The sequence below is a fragment of the Plectrocnemia conspersa genome, unplaced genomic scaffold (genome assembly GCF_051122295.1).
Source record: "Plectrocnemia conspersa isolate PC_06_02 unplaced genomic scaffold, ASM5112229v1 ptg000009l, whole genome shotgun sequence".
In the NCBI taxonomy this organism is placed as follows: Eukaryota; Metazoa; Arthropoda; class Insecta; order Trichoptera; family Polycentropodidae; genus Plectrocnemia; species Plectrocnemia conspersa.
The window spans coordinates 5,894,855-5,914,287 of record NW_028277173.1 but is presented as its reverse complement, the minus strand read 5'-3'; the positions used below and the strand labels follow the sequence as shown (position 1 = coordinate 5,914,287).

The 19,433-nt window shown below is 28.8% G+C and overlaps 1 protein-coding gene across 1 annotated transcript; it reads left to right on the top strand.

Annotated features, from left to right (window-relative positions):
* The first annotated feature begins 301 nt into the window (after positions 1-301).
* LOC148231699 (uncharacterized) lies at positions 302-19,418 on the top strand. Its single transcript, XM_088191264.1, has 6 exons — positions 302-440; positions 15,477-16,664; positions 17,257-17,617; positions 17,689-17,845; positions 18,991-19,143; positions 19,206-19,418. Exons 2-6 carry the CDS (start codon positions 15,549-15,551, stop codon positions 19,291-19,293), a joined length of 1,875 nt encoding a protein of 624 aa, XP_088047390.1. The 5' UTR covers positions 302-440; positions 15,477-15,548; the 3' UTR covers positions 19,294-19,418.
* The last annotated feature ends 15 nt before the right edge of the window (positions 19,419-19,433 follow it).

Sequence of the window (19,433 nt, the reverse complement as noted above, 5' to 3'; positions counted from 1 at the left end):
GGAAGTTTACATATACATATTGAAATAAAATATTGTGCAAACATAATTTTAAAATTAGATTATATCAGGATTAATTTCTAAGCCAGTGGGGGAAGTGATAGGAATCCTAAAGCTCAATAGATTTAAAAGCCCAGTCGGCTAAAGCGCTGAAGCTTTTCTTTTCACACAGTCAGAAGGACTTGAAGTAGAAGTAGTAGACCTTAGTTTAAAACGGACTACACAATCACCATTCGCCTTATTTCGCTCTAGTCGCCGCTAGTGCGAGCATCAATTTCCAAAAAACCGGTTCGGTTCTGATAAAAGACTATCGATGCGTGCGAATATCGTATAAAAGTGTTTCAAAACAATGATATAGTGATATTAATATCTATAAGATATTAGGTAAATTAAATAAGTGTTAAACGAAAAAAAACTAGTGAAAACTTATATTATTCTTGATGGTAAGTTAATAATTTTCAATGATTTATAACACACATTTTAAAATACAGACAAGATAAATTAAAAAAATTAAAACACTAGCCTTTTTTATATGTATGATTTAAATGAGCCTGTATTTATATTTCTTTTTAATTTTTATAATAGTTTAATAATCGTGTGATATGTCAATAGAATGTACTTGAAATGCATATTTTTACTGCAAAATAATCAGTTCATGCAATTTCTCAATAGTATTTTTTTTCACAATAATTTCTGTGCCCATTAAAATATATTGAAAAGATTCAATGAATATTTTTGTTACTGTATTTATTTTTTCTATAGCATAAGCTTTTATTTTTCGCAACTATCCTGTATATATTACATATTTAGTGTATAATCAATAATATGCAACGTGATTTTAGCTATATACATATATTCTAAATTATTTGCTAATCTATAATATATTTTTTATCACTTTATTTAAATTAGTGAAGCAAATTTTAATATCATGTTACGCAATATGTTTACATAATTAAACAATGATTATTTTTGTAAGACAATAGTTTACTACTTTAATATACCAATTAAATACCAGAGTATTTTTCGTAAATATATGTTTACCGCATATTTACTATTCACCTTCAACTTGGGCAAGGAAATTTAAAAAAGTTAATGTCATATTGAATATTTATGGTACAAGAATTTCACGTTTATGATGTCATGGATTTTGATTTAATATTACATAAGTCACATTTAAATTAATTTATTTGCGAATGTTATTTTTTTTTATAAAATTTCTTAAAAACTATGAATTTTAAATATTTTTTATATAAAAAAACGGTATCCTTTCATAATAAAGAAGGAGGTTACGACTTATGCAAACTAAATTAATTGTTTTGTAAAAATTGATGCTGATAATTTTGCATCTGTAAATCAATATGTAGAAAGATTGCGTTAAGCTTTTTGATTTATGATAGATTAATAAAATTTGTTAAACTAGCGAAATATATACATAAACTGAAATTCTTTTAATTCTAATTTTGAAATACGTAGTAATTTGGAAAATTTATTTTGTAATATTTTCGCAGGAAATTTAAAATTGCATATAAGAACAGTTTTTCGTTTTTGTTTCAAATCATCGATTCGTATTTTATGTTTAATTTTTATATGCTGTATATATCATTTATAAACGGGTTAATTAAAAAATATATAAACGATTGTTTCATTCAGAAAACCAGATTGTTTTGTAACCGCTTTAATGTTTATTATTGGAAACATTTACATCAAAATAATGTGTAACACCCGCAAAGTTTTCTAATAAAATTGCAAGTCAAAAAGTATAGGCATTGCATGAATATAAATAGTATTTATTGCTTAATAATAAAACAATCTTAACATACTGATATTTGGCAAAACATTTAGCATTAAATCTTATGTGGGTTAATCAAATCAATAATCTTTTAGACAATCTTTCACTAATCAATTTATTTGGATGTTTCTCTAGTCCTGTAGTTTTTTGTGAATAAAATATTTTGGACATACCATAATCAGCAAAGATTGCACAAGTAGTCCTGTTTGTAGCTAGCCAGTCTGTTGTACATATATATTAAGTACAGTAATGACCCTAGTACACTGCTCTGAGGTACTCTAGATTTTATTGGTCAGAGGGAGGATTTTTTGTCTTGATATTTTATACTCAAATATGACTTTAGAATATGATGAGGTAGTGCCTTTTTGATTTTATATTTTAGTCCCAAAAGCTTGACTTATATTCAAGAAAGCAGCTGAGCAATATTTCTTCTTTTGTAAATTTTTATTTTCAGGTTCTTTTCCTTAAAATGTAGCCATTCTCTACATTCTCGCATTGGGGAAACATATCATGATTTGATATGTTTCCCCAATGCGTCACGATATACAGTATACAATTAATCATTCCAAATGAATAATAATAAAAAACAGTTGAGCAAAATTCACATATTTTTTTAGGCTTTCTTGGCAAATTCTAGAGTAGTAATTTCTTATTGTAGATATGTTGTTTGTTGTAAAAGTGACATCATTATATTTCAATAAAACCCAATGATCAATATATCTTGTATATGTCTTTATTTTCGATTCGTCCATTCCTCAACCTTCGCGGTGGACAATCTCCATTAAAAACACATATCATAATAATCGTTTATGGCACATTTCCATAATTCCATACGCGGTCATTCGTTTCACAACATCATCAGCGTTCCCAGTGGCAATGACTTTTCCGATGTCGTACATCTCAAACAGCACCGTTACAAAAATGTTACTATTTTTTTGTTAAATACCACAGACGCGTGTGTTGTTTTCGATTGTCATTTCCATGAAATTATCGCTCCAATTGAATCAATGGCAACATTCTTGTTTTTCTGGAAAGCATGTACCTACAGTACATATTCGTATCAGATTGCGTTAGGCGCGAATCGTTCGATCGTAACTGCTCAATAGTGTATTATAAACTACACAATAATATGAGCATCGAATTGTGATTTATTGCATGGTGCGCGATTTGATGCGTAATTATGCAGCAAAACTACTTTTGTATTCATTTAAATTCTTATTTAAAATATTTTTTATTATCTGAACTGCTATTTTTGGGCTTCCAAGAGTCGCATCGGACGATTCAACGTAGCTCTGCTTGAAGTCAGAAGCGAAGTAATAATCAAGTTTCGTGTAGGAAGACCTGTATAAGTTCTGTTAAGACCTTAAAACTGCAATATTTTAGTCTATATATCTTTGAGGAATATTTCCTTTTAGTCACCGATCCTTTGACCAATAACGATGATTCGGAGTGGAACCAGACTCTTTGTTTTTTACTAATACATATATTATTCGACTCTTTTATGTACATTTGATAAACATTTTCTGGAATAAAAAATTGAGAACGCTGTGTTTATTTTCTACTAGGCGGCGTTATGTTTAAGTAAAGTCCAATGGTTTCAATAATACATATTTTTTAATATCAGCGAAGATACGCATACATTTAAAAAATCAAGGGACACAAATCTATTATTTTCACGATTAACACGATCTAACAATTAATTTCGTAGCAACGATTATGGATGTTCTCGAAAAAGTCTCTAAAAGACATTTAAATATTTTTGAAAGATATCTTTCAGGGTTTTATTTTATCTTAGCATTATATAATGCTTGTTTACAGATTATATAAAAAAATTAAGACTCCTAAATAAGTTCTGGAATTTCTTATTTATTTAAAATAAAATTTTTGACATATCTATAATTTAAAGAAATATATTTTCGTAATTAAATTAATTAATTAGTTGTCATAAAAAATAAATGTTTTTTTTTAAAAAGCAATAAAATTCTCGCTGCGCAGCCAAATATATTTTTTTAAAACTGAATACATAACGTATGTTTTAATGTAAGTAGTACTTATTTACAAAAAGGTGAGAATAGAGCGGGGAAGTGCAAGTTAAGCGTTCGGTTTTATATTGCGTCACTGTTTTAAACCTATATTGTTTAAAAGTGTACTTTAAATAGTGTTTGAAAAAATATTTTTCCCATAGCTCTTATTTTATCTTTAAATATAATTTTACAACACAATAAAAATAAAATTAATTATAGCATTTATGTATATAGTAGGTGTACCTTGGTAGGTGGAAAACCTTTCAATAACTCTTGATACACAAAAAAACATCGAAAGTGCACGAGCCTTGATGTCGAGCACGTTAAATGGTACTCAATCGAATCCAAGGTAACATAAGTATTGTCAGCTTCGCCGAAGATATCTTCAATTTCCTTGCATCTTTGTTGCTCTTGATTAATAACCGTTCGTTAACCTCAGTGTTTCGTACAAAACACTCAATGTCTCTCTTTGTAATGATCCTTGAGTTCAATCTGACCAAAATTGCCAACACAAAGGTCACTTATTATAAACAAAATAAACACATCAACTTATGCAAATATACGCCCACTGAGCTTTCGGTGTTTTATTGCCATAATCTTATTAAAAACCGAATAACGGTTTAGATTCGTGCCTATAGAACAGTTATTCAATTTTACTGGTTATGTTTTCATGTGAGTCTCGATGTCATCATTATAAGTTACTATGGAATAGATAGTTAATAAATGCTGGTAACCAAAAAATATTTTTTTCCTTCAAAATTTTTAAAGGCAATCAAGTTCATTATGCATTATAATATACTTCCTGCTTCAAAAAATGTTATACTTTTTTAATTACAGATATTGAGTATCATACAATATTAATATTATACAATCAATATCGATGATGTGAGTTTTCGTGATACATAGTAGTGTTTCATTGCTTCTCTATCTTGTTAATAATATTATAAGCTTGTATCTCGTTCCATTATTTTATTCTATGGTATGCGAGATTATATTATATAACGAAATTAACGTCTGCGATAATGCGAAAGTGAACGTTACGGAACGTTCACGAAGATGAAACGTATTCATAATAATCATATAGATAACTGTATTGATTTTCATGCGTACATGTTGAGAAACACTAGATGTAATGTTTGACAGCATTATTGTGTATTATATAAGCACATACCTTGAATGTCGCAACATGTTAATTTAGTTTAATTGTCAATATTTAATGGCGCAAAAAAAACACGTTGCGAAAGCAATAATGTTTTTTTTGTTAGACTGATCTTGATACGCAGTTTGAATATAAGTTTTTATTTTAAAATAATAATTTTCCCTTCATTATCTGTGAGATACTTAAAGGTCTGTGTGACTGTCAACATCCTTGACATGGAATTGCATTCGCCTTTTATTTATCATGCTCTAGGATGCGAATTGTTCTACCGAAGGATTTATTAAACCACAAAAACACCTACAATTTGCATGCTTTCAAGCAATTGATAATTTAAATAACATATTTTTTATAAAAGCTTCCATATAAATATTTTTTTATAGATTATTTATTGATATTCTCCCTTTCTTAAATAAAAAATAATTATTTTTATAAACGCAGTATGGCCACCCTTACCATTTATACTTAGTGTCGTTAAGATTTAAAATTTATCTATGTTTTGTTTTTCATAAATAAATAATTGCAAAGTTTGCATCTTATTTTATTAACAATTTGTAAAATATCATCCAACAAGTGATGAAGCAAGTACGTTATAGTATTATGATTGACGAATTAAATCAGTGTTGCATTTTGAAACAAAGCGCCTTGGGCTCTTCAATTTTATTGTTTGACACATTTGGTCGCAACACCTCAATTATCGTCTATGTGTAAAAATAATTTTAATTGCCTTTAATTCGATTATAATTATAAACGCATACACTTGTGAATTTTTTTTAAATTTAATTATTAGACAGATTAACATCTTGCATCCGTTTATTTGTCACTGACACACTGAGATGATATCTGATTTATTATCATTCGCCTTGACAAGAATTTCTATATATGAGGTGTTGCGACCGTCTGAAAAAATAACCTCCTCCAAATCCACGATCTCACCAATTATTTCACCATAGTTATTAAATTTACCAAAAGAATATTAAATTAAACGAGGGGAGTACCTATTCATATCGCAACTATTATGATGGCCCGGTACTAAAATGTTTGTATACAAGTTGGTTTTGTAAGAGCAATAGCCTTTCGCATAGTGATTTATTGTGAAAATCGGTCAAAAATAAGATCGAGCATGTGAGATGGAAAAAACTCGTTTATAAGTGTTTCAAGGTTAACGATTTTGATGATGATGATGCAAATTAGCAGCATGAAGTTCGTTAACCTGCACGCTTGAAATTGTTACACTTAAATGGTTATTGCTTTGTAATAAATTATTATTGATTGCAATATTGACATTGCGACGGAAGCACGTGTTTGCAATAATAAAATATTGAAGTGGGGGGAAAGTAACAAATAAATTTTACATTCCAATCCATATGGGAAAAAATGTCGTTCTTTTGGAGAACCGTAATATAAAGAATATAAATGAATGGATTTATTGATAAATTATTTATTTTGCTTTCACAACGTTTATATACTAAAATGGCAATGAAAAAAATAATATGATAATCAACGTTTATATCGCATATCAAATAATACATTGTGCAATGGATATGCTAATCTTTTTTTTTGTTAACTACTTAAAGTGTATAATATCCGATGATTATTAGATACACATATGTTGATGTGTACATAAAATAATTATAGTTTATATTATTGAAAAAAATATAGACAAATCGATTCATATTACTTTTTATATGATATCTACGAGCCATTGTTAAGATAACTTACTATAAATTGTGCAACCATAAATAAACCCTATGTAAACTATTATATTATAATTGCAGATATATATTTTCGATGTAGCTACGAAACATAAATAAAATACTTGTTATTATAATGAATGAAAATGTGTAAAATAAACTTTCATTTTCATTTTTGTTTCTGAGATCTTAACGGTTAACTATAATTAAAATATATTTTTAAAACACGTACAATTAAAATATAGGTTATAATACTCGATTTGTAGTACTTAAGGATGCCAATAAAATATAAGTATAATAATAATTTTGTCCTGACCTTGTCAGTGTGTTTGAATATATTATTATAAGCCATTATTATTGTGCAACAACTTTTGAGTATAATTTGCTAATTATTGTATATAAACGATGTTCTCGTAGCCTTGTCTGCGTCTAGTAATCCAGTAATCTTCGAAAATTGAACTCTGGATTTTGAAAGACGTAGGTAGTCCCGGGTTGACGTAGAGCTGCTGCTTTCTCGATCTTCTAAGTTTCCGTCGATGGTCACCATAGCTTTATTTGGTGCAAGTTCGAATGAAATCGCAGATTCCTTAAGTCGGGAGTAGCTAGTGAAAGTTTTTGTCAGAAATAAAATCCAAATAGAAGTGGTGATAGGTGTGAATTTCAATTTCTTCGCATTACATTTAATGCTTTTGCATACATTGATACAATAGCATTTATATTTGTAAAGGTACCGAATGGCTCAAGATACTTTTGATTAATCCTTCTGATATATAATTGTTACGTACAAAATGAATTTTTCAGCATAAAAATGCCACTTGGTGGGTTTTGTTTATTGCGCTTTTAACGCATGATGCGTCAAAATTTTTCTCATTTTCGATTTTAATTAAAGTTTTCTACCTAGCTGATGATCACTACTTAATTTAATAAGACAACATGCGATTTTGTTTAAAACCCTTGTTTATTATATAATTAAATTCAAAAATCTAAAATTAGTGTCTAACTTCACGTTTCCACGACAACGTTGTTCATTGACGTGATCTTTATTAAACAGTACAAATATTCACGTACCGTCTATCATTGTTTTTTAGCGAATATTATTATTATTTATATTTTTTATGATTTATGATGCTAAGATGCTATTTATGATCTTGGGGGTTTTTCGGTATATTTTTTTAAATTTGCATTAGTTACTTTTACTCTTAGATTCCGGTGACTTCTTAAGTGAAAAGCGGCTGCTTTCTCGGTCTTCTTGGGCAATACTCGATGTAGCTAAGCTGGTGCTTAGATTTTTCCGGACGCAATCTTTCCGGACACTGATTATTCAGACAAAAAATATTGCTATTATTTTATTAAAAAAAAATGAAAATTTGTATAATATTCTCTGAAGCAGTTAAGCTTAGTGAAATTCGGCTGAAAACCGGTCGACTTTAAAATGATGTAATTTTTATGAAAAGTGGGTCTAAGAAGCTATAATCACATTTCACTGTATTATATATTGATCCTCCGGCTAAGTTTGAATTACAGCGACTAAAAAAACTTGTTCTTAGAAAGTCACAATAAATAAAGCAATTAGTATTATTGGCTTTTAGCAAGTTAATATAAAAAAAATCGTGTAAGGATCAGGTGTGGTTCTAGCAATTTAAATGATTTATACTTAGATTAATTATGGGCTCCCGATTATAACTATGACTTTTACAAAAGGTGCTCACTATTTTGTATTAAATTTATTAGTATCACGTATGTAATAAATATAGTGTTATTAATTTGTTGCAAGTAAATGTAGGTTTCATATTATACGGCTTATTATGATTATGCGCTGATTAATTTTACTTTAGCACGTATAGTTTTTTATAAGCAATATTACTAAGTAATAAATTTCAGTGAAAGAAATCATGCTTTGAAAAAATTAAACACTTTATACATCATATAATTTTTATGATAACACATTGAATGATATTCATGACATGACTAGAGTATAAATACAATGAATTTTGTATATAAATCTCTGTGGCTCAAATCTTATTGTACAGTATTAAATTTGATTAATTGCGAACAAATAGAAACAAACGGACATGGTCAGATAAATGTTTGTTATAATCAAATAATTTCGTGAAAATATACACAAGTGCAGTATGTAATCCAAAATGGTGGTTTCGAGTGTCAACAAGAGTGTCATAACAGCGAAACGATCGACCATGATTTTTTTTATAATTAATAAAGCACGACTAAAATTGAGCAATTAATTTGTCGGATGTGCTTTTCGCAACGCTCTTCTTCCTCAATATTGACAAAATGTATACAAACCTGGCCTTGATTGTATGTTTCTTACGCAACGTTAGCGCCATTGAATTAATCATGGAATTTTTGTTACTAAGTATTTAATTTATTGTGATTTAATAAGTTTATAAAAGTTGTATATAGTAAAAACTTTCTCTAATCTCTTGTTTTTCGCTTACATACACATGTATTATAATGTTTTTTTGCCATTTGAGGCTTTGTATTGAAATAAAGGCTTCTAAATTTCACTCGGCTTATTGAATATGGGATAAAGTACACCGTTACGTAACGACGCACTATGTTTCTCAACAATTTCAAGCATTGATCACTCATAGAAGAGAAGCCTTTCAGAACTCGACAGTCTTGGCCTTTGTGTTTGGACACGAGGAGCGTTGAGGAGAAATTTCGCAACTTCTCTCTCGTTCGAGTGTTTTTTTATGTAGAAAATCAATACGAATTCGATAAAAAACTGAAATAAAATGGGAACTGACCCAAGGCCAAAGTTAAATTTCGTCACTACTGCGTGCATAGAGATTCTCAAAATCAGACTGGATTGCATTATTGTACCGGTTCTAACGCATGCGTACAATGTCGTGAATTTTCATTTTTTCTTGCGACCTCAGGCGTTGCATTTGGATAAGTAATTTATACATAGTATATCTACATCTTTAGGTTAAGCAAACGTATTTGATTAGAGCAAATCATATCAAATTTAACCGATGTTCATATTTAATTATGAACAATGGTGTTTGTATAATATGCATATTTTTAACTGTAAAAAATAATTAATTGATCAGGAAGTGTGAATGTTGCATATCGTGCAAGGTTTTGCGTTTCCGAAAAACGAGTTCACTTTCGCAATTTGGCGTAGTGAAAATGTCACTGTTACGCATTAAACTCGCACATTAGCAGCACTAGCTTAATTTATGCTAATTCGTTTTTAAAGATGATCGATATGTTGAAATATGTTTCGAATGATTTGTTCTTCGACGAAATTTAGTAAATGTGAACCAGTTATGATCTTCTCGCAATATTTATAATGCCAATATAATATATGTTAATGCACCTGTTATTTTTTTCAAAGTAAATAATTACAATACACAACAATAATTGAAAAAGTACACTATTTTAGTATAGTTTGTGATAATAGCACACAGGTGTGTATAATTAGTGTCGGATAGAAAAAAATATTCGAAAAAATTATTATTTAATAAAATCTGCTTTTCATCCTAATTTCTCCCATTGCATTACTTAATTTTTATGGTAAAACCATTACAGTTAAATAAAAATCAATGCTTATAATACTAAAAATATACAAATAAGGGTATGTACATTTATGTGTATTAGAAAAATCTATGGTTTAGATTGCAGTCAAAAATATATGAGGTACTGTAAAATAAAAACAAATATATGTAACTGAAAGTGCAAGCAATTCATATTTTATAGATAAAACACATCTACAAAATAGTACAGTCTGAACAAATTGGACAAAGAAGCTAACTTCATGGATCCATAATGTAATTGAATTGAAAATAATAAAAAATCGAACAGAAGCAAGATTTTCTTATTACTTTCACATTTTTGTGTAATATAAATTTTAATTTTACTGATGACTGTTATCAAGGTTAAATTAGCTCTGCAGCAAAATATTTTTCCAAATACATTAAGGAAATATTGAATATTTATAATTTGTCATTCGTTGGAAATGTATGATCCAATTTTTCTAATATACTATCATTTTGTTGTGTGAATATGTAACTAAATACAATAAATCATTATCATTAACTATTGAATATAATGGTTAATTAATGTCATAAAATGTAGATAAGAATAGCGTTGCATTTGGTAATAAATAAAGCAAATGGCCACGTAGTGCAATCTTTTTGAATATTTTTTCAAAAACTTATATATATATAGACAATGGTCTACTGTAAAATGTGCTAAATGCTTTTAGTAACTCGTGAATGAACGCTTAGAGACCGCTGGTCTATAGAGTTAAATCAGTCTTAAATCGGTATTTTCATTGTTGAAAAATCTTATATAATTTTAATAAAAACATTTTCATTTTTGGTTTAGGAAAAATTATGTTGTATTTTTTATAATAACATTTTGAAGTGAAGGTTTTTTGATACCACATCAATTTGGATACTATTTTCGGGGTTGAACCGTCTATCATATTTTATGGAAAATCCTTGCTAACAAATTTCACTTCCTTATGTGCTATTTTAAAAGCCTTGGCACTATTACCATCCAAAACTTATGGATCTGTCTTATTATGAAATTAAATACAAGCTTCAAAAAGTATCGGAAAATATATATTAAATAACGCTATACAACAATTTTTCACTTTTTTCTACCATAAAGATGAGATTTTTTTGTAAAGTTACATAGTGATTTCAGCTGTTAATTCTGCTTTATTAGTTTATAGTCGTTAGTAAAAATCAACATTTTTAACACATTTGATTTATTAAAATATTTGATTGAATTTTTTTCAAGTTGATTTTTGAACGCCTTATAAGTATGTATAGAAAAAACAGTAATGTTAATACATTTTTTTGTAATGTAAGTCGCTACAAAGTTGTGCCAAGAATATTTTTTACAAAATTTATATTAGAATATATAGATTTCATTTCTGGAAATATTTTTTGCTAATATATCTAGTTTTTTAGAGTAGATTTATTAAGTATGTTCTAGTTTTAAAATAAAGTCTAAAAAAACGTCGCTTCTGCTTTAACGTAATATTATAAAATATTTTATACAATTATACTTTATGCAGTATCTGACGGTGCACGCGTTTATTTTATTTTTAATCCAGTATTAAAGTTCTATTATGTGTCACGTAGTCTCCAATTCGTCTCGAAAATCAATTCGAGCCCTTAAGATTCAGGTGACACATAATCAAACTTACACCAACCAAAAACTCATGTAAAATGATTGAAAATATGAATAATTAGAAGTCGGTTATGCATGTGTCACATAGTCTTCAAATCGTCACAAAGAACGCGTTGTGCTTTCGACATTAACACTTTACCGACCGGCAGTTTCACTACCAGACTTACGCTAAATACCGGCACTTTTTCGCAAAACTTCGCGAATTTTACTTTTTTTATTTAAATTTATGTATCTTTTGATACGGTCCGAATATTTCGTTGAATTTTTCTAGACATGTTATAAATGTATCAATGCATCAATTCAAGTTATTATTAGATGGTTCTCAACATGTGGTTCGCCGTAAATAAAAAATAATTATTACTTTTCCTTATTATTAGATTTTTAAAATGATTATCTTGATTTTAAAATTATAAAAACGAAGAACCTAGAAATTTTAATAAAAATAATTTAAATTGAGTTAACCAGCGGTTCTCAAACTTTTTTAAATTTGTAAAAACTTTTTTCAAGCAAACTTTTCTTTTGTATTGTGACATTTTTACTAATACGAGCTTACTGATATATAATTCATTTGCAATAAAATATTCACTAACCGTTGTAATTCACTTCATCGTAATGTGAAATTTTCCAGGCACATACACAGATAATTTACATTGTCTTTCACGTGTAAATCACTTTTCACAATAACTAGTTATATAATGAAAGTTTAAAGTGTCTCGATTTTTTACCGTTTTTCGCAATTGCAACAATATTACCCCATATCGTTTATATTTGGTTTCAAATAAGAGTAATTTTGCATTTTTCAGATATTCTGGTAAAACCCGATTCTTCCTTATGGTACCACAGATTCTATTTTTTTCATATATATTTTTTTTGCTATTTCAACACTGTTATAAAAATCGTCCATATAAAGATGATGCCATTTGTATTTATTGTCTGATGTTAGATGTTAGATGTGATATTGAATCTTGTATCGAAATTCCAGGTCCTGAATATATTTTAAATTTCGATATGTATCCTGACACTAATTCACATACCATTCTTATCACTATACCGTACTTTGTGAGCTTACTGGGGTTGTATACGTGAAAATTTATTCTTCCACACCATGGGATCATACCCTCATCCAGAGATATCTTTTGGCTTAGTTTGTACATATTTTTTAATCTTTCGGAGAAATAATCAATTATTTTTTGTACTTTGAACAGTAATCCTACATTATCAGGAACATTTTCATTATTGGAAAAACGCAGGTAACGTAATATTTGATAAAACCTATTTCTACTCATGGTTTTTGTAAATATCAAGGTTCCTATTAGTGGATTTATTGTCTAATACAGGTGTAATGAGCCTTTTTTTACCAGGCCCATTAGCAGCACACGAAAACCAGATGCACTTCACACGATAGTATAACTTAAACTTAATTCTTATCCATAAATTTTTATGTGTATCGTGCTAATAATTCAAAAATAATAACTCGAAAAAATTCCCACTTTCTATAATAATGTGTCACTGAGATTCGGTATTTCCAGTAAGCCAGTATTATCTGACGGGAGATAATATTTACTCACAAAAAATATGTTGGAATTTCCTTATAACAGGATAGAAAAAAATACAATAGAATCTTACTAATCTGACAATCTTGAGATTCTCAGTAATCCAATACTATCTAATGGTTAATGATATGATAAATTTTTAGTGTCTTGTACTTTTTATATATGTACATCGTATTTTTTAATTTTATATAATTTGACTTTATTTCTAAATAAACCCATTTACCCAATAAATTATTTTTAAATATACATATTTATATGTTTGTGTATAAAATATCATATTTTTTCTTTTTTTACACCGTCCGAAAAAAAAGTGTGCTGGAAAAAAGTTTTTAGAAATTTGAAAAAGTTTGAGAACCGCTGGTTAACTCAATTTAAATTATTTTTATTTAAATTCCTAGATTACTTGCTTTTATAATTTTAAAATCATCAATCAATTTTAAAATCTAATAATAAGGAAATGTAATAATTAATTTCTATTTCCGGCGAACCACATGTTGAGAACCACTTAATAATGGCTTGAATTGATGCATTGTTACATTTATAACATGTCTAGAAAAATTTGGTAAAATATTCGGACCACATCAAAAGATAAATAAGTTTGTCTGGTAGTGAAACTGCCTGATGAAAGAAATATAAAATATATTTATAAAACCTTCGCATTTGTCTAAATATAATTAAAAAAAAAAAAAATTAAAATAAAATGAAAATTCATACATTTATTTAGTCATCTCTTAAAAAAAAGCAAATAAAACACTAAACATATATTTTTAATTTGACATGGAAACGAAAACATACACAGGACGCCAATTGGCGTCTGCGGTGTTTAACTTTCGGCACACTCAGGACGCCAATTGGCGTGAGCGGTAGGTAAAGTGTTAAAATAACTCAATAGCTTAACCTGGTTGATGGTCTTCTAAGGCTCATTTCAGTGTAGCTGCACTTAGTGCTAGTTCGGCTAAACTCTCAAGTTGAAAGCAAGGAGGTAGTTCTCTGAAAGTTTTAGTAATGTATATGAAGAAAGTATATCAGCTTAATCTAAAAATATCTGATCCAATTTCCCCATAGACGAGTTAACTCGTATGTTTTAGTATTGACTTTGATTTACGATATGAACGAAACTACCCATTATCGAGTATACTCACTAACTGAAAAAAATACGATCATATCAAAGTGCTTCTGATTATTAAATTAAGTGGACCAGTTTATTCTAATACATGTGAGATATGGTATTTATACGTTATTTTGAACTGATTCTTAAGAAAAATGTTTTTTTAATTATATGGAGTTTGCCCTAACATTTTTACACACACTTATATTATGTATGAATACACACACATTTCATTTAAATTAAATTTTTAATTTGATAATTTTGTGTTTTTTTTTGTATATTTTGGTTAATATTAAAATGTGTTTTTTTTTAAATAAAGAAAAAAAATATATATTTATTTTAGTCCTTAAGTTGTCAATCGATATGCTGTAATAAAACTATTTCTATAATCATTTACATTATTATGATGTTGAGTACATGCTTTATGTTTAAATTCAATTTTGTGTTATTTTTTCTTTTAATTATGAACTTTGAACGCAAAATAATACAAAAAAATAAAAACATATTTTTACCATTGCTTGTGATAGAGTAACGTTCAAAATTAATATTTAAATGATTTAGTGTTAGTTTTTGCGCTATATATTATAATAATATAAAAAAAACTCATCTAAAAATAAAATTATAGAAAATTAATGCTGCAAGTAATTTTAAATATTATTTTATATATATTTAATTTTTGTAGTAAAAATCTTAATACATTTCTGTACTTCTGAAAAGTTATTATCGCAATCAAAAACAAATTAAAATTTACTCGAATAAATCTATATAGCAATTTCTCCATGCAATTATATGTTTCTAATTTTGATTAACATGTCTTATCAATCATACATTCACAATCATAATAAATATTCGAGGTCGTTATACCGGACAGTAAAGTATTATTAGAAAAAAGTGACCGCGTGTCTAAATTGCAGTTTACCTTGAGTTAATTAATATTTACTTTTTTTCAGTGTAATGAAATATAAACCGTATGTTTTCCATCGCAGGTGGCGCCAGGTTAGAAATAGCTGTAAAAATGCAAGTTTGAAACGCGGAACCGTTGAATAAAAAAGGAGAAAATGTGCGTCGACCGCAGAAAATCGTCCATAATTAAAAGATATGAGCTGGGATTTCGGCTGACGATCGATTGGTGCGTTCGCGTAACTATCTTCGCGGTTATGCTACTCATTTACTTTTCGAGCGCAAATCCGGTTGCTTACCATAATGCAACCGGAAGTGAAAATCTCATCGCGGGTGGAAGTGGAAAATACAACGCTTTTAGCAATGATCTTTTGAAAGGAAAACTAAACTTGAAGAGTAAAAAATATTCATATAGCGACACGCAAAAATTATCTTCTGATACTGAAAGCATAAATAAGTTCGATAGACAAAAATTGCACGTCACTACTGAAGGTCCAACTGATGAAACAACTGTTACAAACTTGAATGAACACAATTCGACTGATATTAGTGAAGGTATCGAACTTACTACGACAGAAATAAATGCAATTATTACTACTGAAGGTTTGGAATTTACTACTGAAAATCCAAATGATGAAACAACTGTTTCAAACCTGAATGAGCAACATTCGACTACAATTAGTGAGGGTTTGGAGCCTACGACAGATATTAATGAAAATGTTTTAACTCTGAAAAACATAGATGAATTGCTGGAAACGACTACCGAAAATTCAAGATATGAAACAACTGCTACAAATCAGGATGAACTACTTTCAACTGATATTAGTGAAGGTTTAGAACATACTACCACAGTAGTTAATGAAAATGTTTCAACGCTGAAGAGTATAGTAGACAATTTCAACGAAAGCTCTGATATTGTTGAAGGTATGAAACTAAATTATGAAACTACTACTGAAGTAAGTGATGAAACTACTACAGTATTTTTCACCACTGAAGTTAATTCCATCACTACAGATCAATCATTTACAACTACTACAAATATTGATGTTGATAGTAATAAGACTAAAAATGTAAACTCAACTATAAAAGATAACATAACAAATATAACAGAAACAGTAAGAAAGTGCAGGGACTGTGATAATAAATATTATAATAAACATACCACAAAGAAACATGAGACGGAGGTCATAACGCAGTCTGACTATAATTTAAGCTATGAAGATTATGAAGAGGAAATCGTGAAAGCATTTTCGTTATCCACTACCAGTACTACAGTAAGATTAAAATTATTATATATAGTCTCTTAGTTAAGAAAATATTAACTGACGTATACTTCATAATATAAATATATACATGTCTTATCTATTTTTTTACATAGGACAGCACAAAAACTCTTTATAAAACACATTCTTACCCAAAATTTGTCTCACATGCAGTGAACGTGTTCTTAACTTACTTTGAGAAATGTGTTTATTTTATCAAATAAACAAACAAAACTTAATCTAAACCCAATTCAGAAATCAAACATTGCATTTATGGTTAAAAAAGACTCGGTATTATCAAATATGCATCATTTTAGAAACTCCTTCATAGCAATACCCAATGAGTCTACTGACTGTGATTTTTGAACAGAGTATAGTAGATATTAAACGTGACAGTTAACATGTTTCTGCCTTGAGATCTTTAAATACAATCGGTGCCGGGTCATGAGTGGATATTGTGTAGCTATTTCTTAAAAAGTGTAGTACTATAAATTTTATATTTTATATAATTAACAAACATAACTATGCAAAATCCTCTTATGAATTGCTACTGTATAAGTGCATTGTAAATATACATATTTTAAATTAAACTCAAACTTTTTAGACCGAGAGATCTAATCCGTTCAACTCGTTGAGAAATCTTGCTAGCAGTTTTATTGAAACCTTATATGAAACATACGTACCGAAAACTTTCAAGGATGTGTTTACAAGAATGCAAAAGCAGAATGATAGATTGGAAATGGTTCGACTGAGAAGCAGAGAAGAAAACGGTGGATTAGGTCAATTCGGAAGGAGTATAATAAAGGGTTTGTCGGAGCCCTTAAATCAACTAATGCAAGGCGTCAGGGATTACGGTTCTTTGGATTCAGATAAAAACTTCTTTGCCGGAGTGGCCTCTGATATAGTATCGCTTGCAGATTCAGTCTCAGACTCGTTCAAAGATAGAGTAAGAGCAATATATCCAGGTAAATATAAAGTGAAGTCCAAATAGTAATGTATAAACCAACAAGAAACCTTAACATTTATTTATCTATAGGTACTTTATGGTGTGGCGATGGAGATATGGCTCGATCGGCAGAAGTAGGTTTATTTTTTATGACCGACAATTGCTGCAAAAGACATGACGCCTGCAAATATTACATTCCTGCCGGTGCTACTAAGTATGGGTTGATGAATACGGGTATCTTTACTAGGTATGTATTGTTAACACTGCACAACAGTTGTGTACATTATCTGCTACAAATAACTAAAAATATACATTAATTAGATTTTTAAAATGATATATAGTACGTATTATTGTATAACAGTATCCAAGTTGTCGCGAAGATTGAGTTAAACTTTTGAATGTTGAAGTAAGTGATAACGGTTGTCTTTACTAATGGCACTCTTTGGTTACTGTGTAGCAGCATGACAGATTAGTTTTAGTGTAAATTATTTTTATTCATCGCTTTTTTCACCCAAATTTTCAGGAAATTAATCCAGATGTGAATAGAGGAAATGTACTTTTAAACTCACGTTACAGCCCAATATCTTGAATTTTTTTGATATTTCTTCAAAAATATGCTTGTAGTTTAATTATTTTCTATTTCCAAGATAGCTGGTTATAATAAGTTTAAAAACTTTCCACGCCTTTCACATTTTTTAAAATGTTTGTTTCGAAATTTTCACCCTTCATAAGTTTCGTCATGTTGGGTCCAACAAAAATGCTTTCCTTTAACTTTGCCTCTGACAAACTAGGAAATTGGTTACAGAAATACTTAAAACAATCTCTTTCTTTTGGAAAAGCTTTGACTAATTGTTTCATTAGCCCCAGCTTAATGTGAAGTGGTGGAAGTAGAACTTTTTCGGAGCAATAGGAATCCTTTATCAATGTTTTTGATTCTAGGCTGTAATGTATTTCTGACTGATCATACTTTCTTGATATAATGCTGCTCTCTGGCACGGCTGTTGCATTCACACAGAAAACACGGGAATTTTGTGTAACCACTCTGCTGACCAAGTATCATCGATATTACTTTTAAGTCGCTACAAATTGTCAATTTATGATCTGGATCTGGTCCACAAGGGCGACCCAACTTTGACTACACTAGGATTACTCATTATTACGTATCCGGTAATTCAAGAATTTGGAGATTTTTTTATTGGAATTTTCGTTGATGAGTCATTCCTTATCTTGGTGCCATTGGAATGTGGTTTTCATCTGACTGAATAAAAATATTTAAAAAAATAAAATTTAAATATAATTACAATTTAGTTAATTATGCAAAGGATCTTGTTGTACAGTGTGGTATATATTTATATTTTATAGTATAAAATTAATATTATTTTGATGTTATAGATCACACTGTGAGTGCGACAGAGCTTTTTATAAATGTCTTAAAAGGACTAATTCGTTCATATCCATGCAAATTGGATTAACATACTTTTCAATTCTCGGTCCACAGTGTTTTAAGCACGAACATCCGATTGTTAAATGCAACAAGAAAGCAAGGTATGTGTTTAATATAAATTTATATTTGTTATAAATAAATTGACTAATTTGTGATAATTTAGTGGAATGACTGGTTCAAAATGTGAGGAGTACCAGTTAGATTATAAACAACCAAAAATGTGGCAGTGGTTCGACAGTGAAACATTTTGAATATTAATAATGTGATAAAACTGGTATTATTAAGTATGTGTATATATCAAGTGGTGTTAAATTTTTATTAATCCACTAATAATTCTTATGTAATAAAATTGGTTTTATTAGAATAAAATGTAAGAATGCCATTTATATGT